This window comes from Larimichthys crocea, chromosome XVI, assembly GCF_000972845.2.
Source record: "Larimichthys crocea isolate SSNF chromosome XVI, L_crocea_2.0, whole genome shotgun sequence".
Lineage (NCBI taxonomy): Eukaryota > Metazoa > Chordata > Actinopteri > Sciaenidae > Larimichthys > Larimichthys crocea.
In genome coordinates this window covers 8,543,519-8,550,648 of record NC_040026.1, presented here as the reverse complement: position 1 = coordinate 8,550,648, position 7,130 = coordinate 8,543,519, and the positions used below count along the sequence as shown (strand labels likewise).

The 7,130-nt window shown below is 36.9% G+C and overlaps 1 protein-coding gene across 2 annotated transcripts; it reads left to right on the top strand.

The window, feature by feature from the left end:
- The first annotated feature begins 92 nt into the window (after window positions 1-92).
- On the top strand, window positions 93-6,857 carry LOC104920702 (fibroblast growth factor 21). 2 transcript variants are annotated; one of them, XM_027289656.1, is made up of 5 exons: window positions 93-1,172; window positions 1,331-1,398; window positions 5,819-5,896; window positions 6,064-6,167; window positions 6,259-6,857. In XM_027289656.1, the coding sequence occupies exons 3-5, from the start codon at window positions 5,836-5,838 to the stop codon at window positions 6,547-6,549; spliced, it is 456 nt and encodes a 151-aa protein (XP_027145457.1). In that variant the 5' UTR covers window positions 93-1,172; window positions 1,331-1,398; window positions 5,819-5,835; the 3' UTR covers window positions 6,550-6,857. The 2 variants fall into 2 exon arrangements, with proteins under 2 accessions (XP_027145457.1, XP_010731346.2); XM_010733044.3 differs by lacking the exons at window positions 93-1,172; window positions 1,331-1,398 and adding an exon at window positions 5,071-5,733.
- Window positions 6,858-7,130: the final 273 nt, after the last annotated feature.

Below are 7,130 nucleotides of genomic sequence, written 5' to 3'. Positions count from 1 at the left end.
TCAAATCAGGATCAAAATCAAAAATGGACACTAGATGATGACCAATAACATGGGAGCCAGATGTCTCGAAGAATCAAAGACACTGAGTGAATGATTTCTGAAAAGATGATAAAATAATGAATGAATGTCTGTTTAGCCATCTCTCTCTTTCTCTCTCTCTTTCTCTCTATCTCTCTCATGTCTCCCTATCTCTCTCTCTCTCTTTTCCTCTCACACCATCCTCATCCATAGTTGTGGCATGATGCTGTTTGATTCTGTAGAAAGTGACCATTGCCTATCGTGAATACATCTTCTGTTTTTGAGTGGGAGAAGGCAATATTGACACAATTAATTTTTGGGTTTTTTAAAATTGGAAACTGCATTCCTGTTCAGACCAAGAGAACAATATCCCCAACACACATCCTCGCAGGTGATCTTGCTATGATTTAGACTGATAATAGAACATACTCTGCCTAGTAACACCACAATACAGTCGAGTTTGGGGAGAGGGAGTTCAAAGGGAGAATTTAAGTGTACACAGGGGAAATGAAATGTATGTTCTTAAGCCATAACAGACATGAGATGCACAAATGTGAATAGGACAGACAATGAGACAATTAGCCAAGTGCTTTATGACGAAATCCTGTTCAAACTGAGAAAAAAAAAAAGAGTTAAGCATTTGTGTTAATATGCATGCCAAAATCAACCATTTTAGAGTGAACGTCATGATATCAATCATCTAATGATGTGAAAGCTTGGGTCAGGACTTTGTAAAACGTGTCTATTTTATTTTTATCATTTTTTATGATAACTGCTATTGTATGTATGTATGTATGTATGTATGTATGTATGTATGTACAGTATGTATGTGTGTGTATTAAACTGTACGTTCATTTCATACTTAGTTTTAAGACTGACTGTAATTTCATTTTAGGTTGAAAAAGGAAATATGTTTTAAATTCTGGACATTTAAGATATGCTAATTGTATGTGTACATTTTAAAAAAACAAAAACAAATTGTGTTATGATTTAAATTCATATTATTGGAGAGTAGTGATGATAATTGAATATAATATGATAACAATAATGATGATGATTGTAAAAGCTGTAATTAAAAAACATACCTGTAAAATTCTACTGAAGGAGTTATTTGAAGTTTCCCCTTCACACTGGCCCATCATAGAAGATCACAGGTAAGTCACTGTAATGGAGCTATCGGTCATCTTTCAGAGGATGAACCATGAATGTATATGTATAGTTTATCCTTGTCAGGGACCTTTATCATCTATACAGAGTGGCAATAATGTCTTCCAAAAGCACTACATACTCTGAATGTTTTTATTCATTCAAGGGTGAAGTGATCACCACAGGACTGGAGATAAGCCAAAACAACAAGAAGAAAGGCACTGGTGTGTTTTGGTGTGTACATTTTATTTATAATAGTATATATTTCTTTTAAAAAAACACTGCATGTGTGTGTGCATACTGTGTCCACCTGCTCCATAGGTGTGGGTTAAAGTGCTTCCATACCACACAAGCAACCGATCTACAGCTGCTACACCTGCTTCATGAGGCTTGTATAGACGTGTGTATAAAAAGGTCAAGGCAACACGGAAGAGATGCATGAGATGGAGACAAAAGAATGAGGTCCATAAAGCAGAACAGGATTTGGAAAAAAAAGGCCGAAAACGAAATTCCAACATCTGGTTCTCCGTGTTCTGAAGAGAGGTCTCCCATCATTGATTCAACAACTGGTTCACTGTCACATAGGACTGTCAATGCCGATACTCCCAAGAGAGAGTAATCAGTAAAGTAACAAAGGAAGACCTGAGCCCTCATATGAGATATGAATAAGAATTCTAAAGTGTTTTGTTTTCTAAAGGTTATTAATCCTAAATAATAGTTGTATTGTAAATAGTTGAAAAAGATTTTGTGTTTACTGTAAATAGTTAAATATTTTCTACATTATTGTACTTGTTACCTTTTTTTTGAGTCATTTCTTTAATTTCCTGCGCTGTAGCCCTCTTGTGGCCGATGTAAACGTGACAAATTGTGGCGAGAGAAGGCACTGCATGAAAATGAAGGAATCACTCACTGAGACTACTCATTACTGCCGAGTCATATAAAAGATTAGTTCAGATTGAACCATACGTTCATGAACGACACACCACTACCCTGCAGCTGGCTCCACACTGTCCACTTCTCCAATCTGGTACACTGCAGCCTGGGGGATAGTGTTCCGCTTTAGGAGGTTCTCGTTACACTTTAGGAGGTTCTCGTTACACTTTAGGAGGTTCTTGCCTTGTGGGTAACTCCTGTGCTGGTTTCTCTGCTCTGCCCTCGTGCTCCTGCACACCTGATCATGTTTTCGTTGATCATATTTTTCTCGAATGCGATCCATCTCCAGTTGGGAAGCTGAGGAACATGATAACGTTCAAGGCAAATCCTCAGCTGCTTCTTACACTCACGAAAGAAACCTACTATACAGGCAAGCATTCCAAGGGTGTATATAATATATCTGTATTTATATCTCCATCTGATGACTTACCATGTGCAATATTACTTAAATCATGACACCCCCTTTGCAATATTATTTATATCTTGCCACTTATCTTTGCAATGTTATCTATATCATACCACTTACCTCTGCAATATTACTTATATCATGCCACTTATACCTTTAGTACTCATTCTTGCACATCTGTATACTTGTCTGTTGTTTGTATTGGTTTCTTATTTACTGTATAGGCTGAAGGGTACTTTGGTCTGTTGTTGTTTTGCCTTTTCTATTTTCATTTTTGTTCTCTATTGTACTTCTATAATGCACATGTAACAAGTGAATTTCCCCGTTGTGGGATAAATAAAGTATAATCTAATCTAATCTAATATCCAGGAGACATGAAAACAAATATGTTTCATTCCCTTGTATAGAAGTGTATATAAAAAGCTCAAGGCAACATGGAAGAGATGCATGAGATGGAGACAAAAGCAGAACAGGATTTTGAAAAGGAGGATGAGAACGAAATTCCAACATCTGGTTCTCCATGTTCTGAAGAGAGGTCTCCCATCATTGATTCAACGACTGGTTCACCACAACTAGCTGAGCACAGTAGAGTTAGCTCCACTGTCACAGAGGAAGACCATGTCAGAAACATCGACTCATCTCCAGTACTCCCAGGAGAGGGTGTACATTTCACAACTGTCAGTGATGTAACAAAGGAAGACCTGAGCCCTGGTATTCTGGAGTTGGTTGATTTTAATGAGGAGTTTGAAGACAGCAGCTGGTTCACCTCAACTAGTTGAGCTTAGTGAAGTTAACTCAACTATTGTGGAGGAAGACCAGGACCCAGCTCAATTACAGACCTTACTGAGGAGTAAAAAATAAAAAATTGTTGAGTATAAAAATGATGAAAATGGCAATCATCATACAGTAATATGAAGCCAACTCTCCTATTAAAGTTGAGGACTTGACAGCATTTTACTAAGACACTTTAACAAGCAAATTTGATAACATCCATTCATTTTCTGTAACTGCTTATCCTCGTCAGGGTCACAGTGGGGCCGGGTGACTTCGGGCAAGAAGCAGGGTACACCCTGGAAAAAATGCCATCTTATCGCAGGTGGAGACAAACAACCATTCACACTCCCATTCACACTTAGAACCAATTTAGAGTCACCAATTAACCAATTAAGTGCATGACTGTGGGAGGAAGCCGGAGTACCCAGAGAGAACCCACATAGACATGGGGAGAACATGCAACTCCACACAGAAAGGCCCCAGCCAAGGTTAATAAAACTAGTAAAATAGAGTTTATCTTTTTTGTACTGTTATAACTTTAATATAATGTGAAATATCCATAAAATATGTCACTTGGTCTGGAAAAAGAAAAGAATTGAATGAATGGTTGTAATCTGCAACTTCACCACTAGATCCCACTAAATCTTACAGACTGCACTCCACACACCTTTGAGAGTTAAAACCAATGACTGTCATTTGTTAAAACCAAATACAGTAGTGGCAGCCACCCTTTTACCTGGTGGGTTATACAGACAGATACTATGTGTGGAATATTTAGAAGAGTATCTTGAATCAAACTAGTCCCTGCAGTCCCCAAACTCCTCAGTGCCTCTAGTGACATCTCCTGGGTTGAGTTAGAAACTTAAGTCCATTTTCATTCATGTTTAAGAAATGTTGTTCAATTTTTCATCATCTATGACTGCTATTCTGTTTATATTTCTTCATATATTTCACTTTCAACATTAGGAAACATGTCTGTACAAGATTTATTATCAAATACAAATATATATTTTGTCATAAATTATCAATACATAATAATGGTGCTACAATATTTTCTCAGACTGTTGACAGTTTTTTTGAGGGTTTATAAAGATGTTTTGTGATTTTTTTCAAAATGTTTACATGCTCCTGATACTGTCATCCTGTCTTTGATTTTAGAATAGAACCCTTAATGATATCCTAATGTAGCTTTCAGTTATAACAGACAAGTGAGTGAGTGAGAAACTCAGTTTGGATGAACTGACACCTGATGAAATAAGATAGTAATGCACTTTGAAGAGGAAATGACGTTTCTTGGTGTTTCATCGTGTTTCTTAATTTGTGACTTTACAAGCATGACGTGTAGCCTCACTGGTGACTGCACAGCTGCAGTCCCATAAACACTACTGTCGTCTGCTTGTAAATCAGTTTCACTCTCTGTTTCCCTCATTCTCTTTCACAAACGCACGCATATCAAAGTAAGATAAACACTCCATTCGTAATTGTTTGTTATAATTTATTTAGCAGATGACGTAGAAAGACATGTTTGTGTTACATCTTCTTGCGCTTGTGAAATGTGTGTATTTTTGTGAAGTGGATTCCTGAATGGAGAAGCACTCTGAATTACTGTAAGTTGTTCATTGTTCCACATGTGACAAAGCATAATTAATGCAAATACCTATCAGCAAATCACAAATGAAAATGAGGCGTCTTACTAAACTAAAATATTTTACATAACATGGTAGGATCTGTTAATATACATAATATACATATCTGTAATAGATACTGGTTTTATGATGATGATCATTTAAATAAAATAAAGGAGCGTATTTAATTTCAAAAGTACTGTTGAAATAAGACGAGATGTCTAAATTATGTGTAGGCCTACATATTGTACATACAGTACAATATACGTACTATTATTCAGATGTGTATAGAACAAACCTACACTAAATAATGGAAACAACGCAAAATGAATATGTTTATTTTACTTTTATTTGACTCCACCTGACCTTACGAGACGCTTACAGTAAACGAGACGGAAGAAGCCCATACATAGTGTTTGAACACAGGTCTTCCTCAGTATTAAATCACAGTTTAATTATGTAGAAATGTCTGACTCATACTTTACTCTCATGAAGAAGGACCTCCTTCTCCTATCCCCTTTAAAAGAGCACAAAACTTGCTCCTCTTTGGAATTTGATTGAGAATAACTTGCTTGTACAGAGCTACATAGTTCCTATTTATTTTCTTATAATATTAAGCTATTTATTTTATTTAGTCCCTATTTATTTTCTTTCGAAGCTTCCTTAATTTTTCTTCTCTCCAAATGTTTCTGTTCCCAAACACCTTTTTCTCTTGCCTGTCTTCTTTTTTCTTCATCATCACACTTCCTCTCTCTCTGTCATTTTATCTCACTGACTCCAACCCACTTTTATCCTTCGATAATCAAGTCAGAGAGGTGCATCTCTACACAGGTATTTATAAAACTATTCATTTTAGTAGTGAACCTTCAATTCTTCATTATAGTGACGTTTTCTTATTTCTTTCTTCCCTTTGCAGATAATCACAGAAGAGGGATGTATCTGCAGATGACCCTGGATGGGAGAGTGTCAGGGAATGATGCTCAGACTGCTTATAGTGAGTATTAAGCAGATAAGTTAGCACCAGACAGCAGCATATGTTAGCCCAGTTAAGAATATTTTGCTTTTGACACAATATAACAAATCATGTCAGGCCATTAAAATACAAAAAACAGCCAGAGACTTATTAAGAAGGCACATCTATTTATGTTTCTGTCTTTCCAGGTGTGCTGGAGCTGAAATCAGTGAAACCAGGCCACATCGTCATCAAGGGACAGGCATCGTCACACTTTCTCTGTTTGGACAGTGCAGGCCGTTTGTGGGGGCAGGTATAGTAAGCAAAGAAAAGTGTACTGTAAATGTAAATGTCTCTGTGCTTCCTGTCCTTCACTGACAGCTTACATCTGTCGTCCCTTTCAGAGCCACTACACAGAGGCTGACTGCATCTTCAGAGAACTGCTGCTGGCAGATGGATACACCCGTTTCCTGTCCTCACACCACGGATCTCCTGTGTCTTTGGCATCAAAACATTCCCCAGACCGACACACAGTCCCCTTCACTCGATTCCTACCAATTAGGAATACTTTGGCGAGGGAGAGTGTGTCTGAACAACAACCAAACAATCAGAGAACAATCAACGTGGACTCTGATGATCTTCTTGGAATGGGTCTAAACACTATGGGCAGTCCTCAGTTCTCAGTGGACAAGTGAAGAAAATGAAATGGTAATAGATATGTAACTGTATCTGTATTTGGTTATAAACACACTTTTATTATATTTATATATTTCTATTTCCATTAACTTAAATATGTAACTTATTTATTTATTGTGTGGTGTATTATTTCTAATTGCTATTTAAAGACTGAATCTGAGAGGATATTTGTGTCTGAGTAAGAAATGTTGCAACATTCTTGGGAGTTAAGTTGAATGTTACTGGAAAGTCCAGCAAGTGTGTTTGTACTTTTTTGAGTGTGTTTATCAGACTTGAGAGAATGAAAATAAACGTGACATAAATTTCACTTCTGTTTGTCTTTCGTGCAATGATACGGCTAATTTCATGAAGCACTTACAGGAAGTCTCAATTTAAAGAATGGGAGGAATGTATTCTGGTTGTGATCACAGTTTTCATGGTGGCTGAGTGAGGTAATGGGCTGGTTAATATGAGAGCAGGAGCGCTCTCTAGTGGACAAATGAGTAATGATTAAAAAAAATAAAGCTTTGGTGATCATTTAAGACTTTTGTCTTTTGGTTGGGCAAACCTAAAATAAAGTTTCTCATTTGTTTACAGCACA

Excerpts from the sequence above, each read along its gene's own strand:
- LOC104920702 (XM_010733044.3), top strand. The coding sequence starts at position 5,586 with ATGTTTCTGTTCCCAAACACCTTTTTCTCTTGCCTGTCTTCTTTTTTC. Across the intron at positions 5,734-5,818 it reads AGAGGTGCATCTCTACACAG|ATAATCACAGAAGAGGGATG; the intron begins GTATTTATAAAA and ends TTCCCTTTGCAG. Across the intron at positions 5,897-6,063 it reads TGATGCTCAGACTGCTTATA|GTGTGCTGGAGCTGAAATCA; the intron begins GTGAGTATTAAG and ends CTGTCTTTCCAG.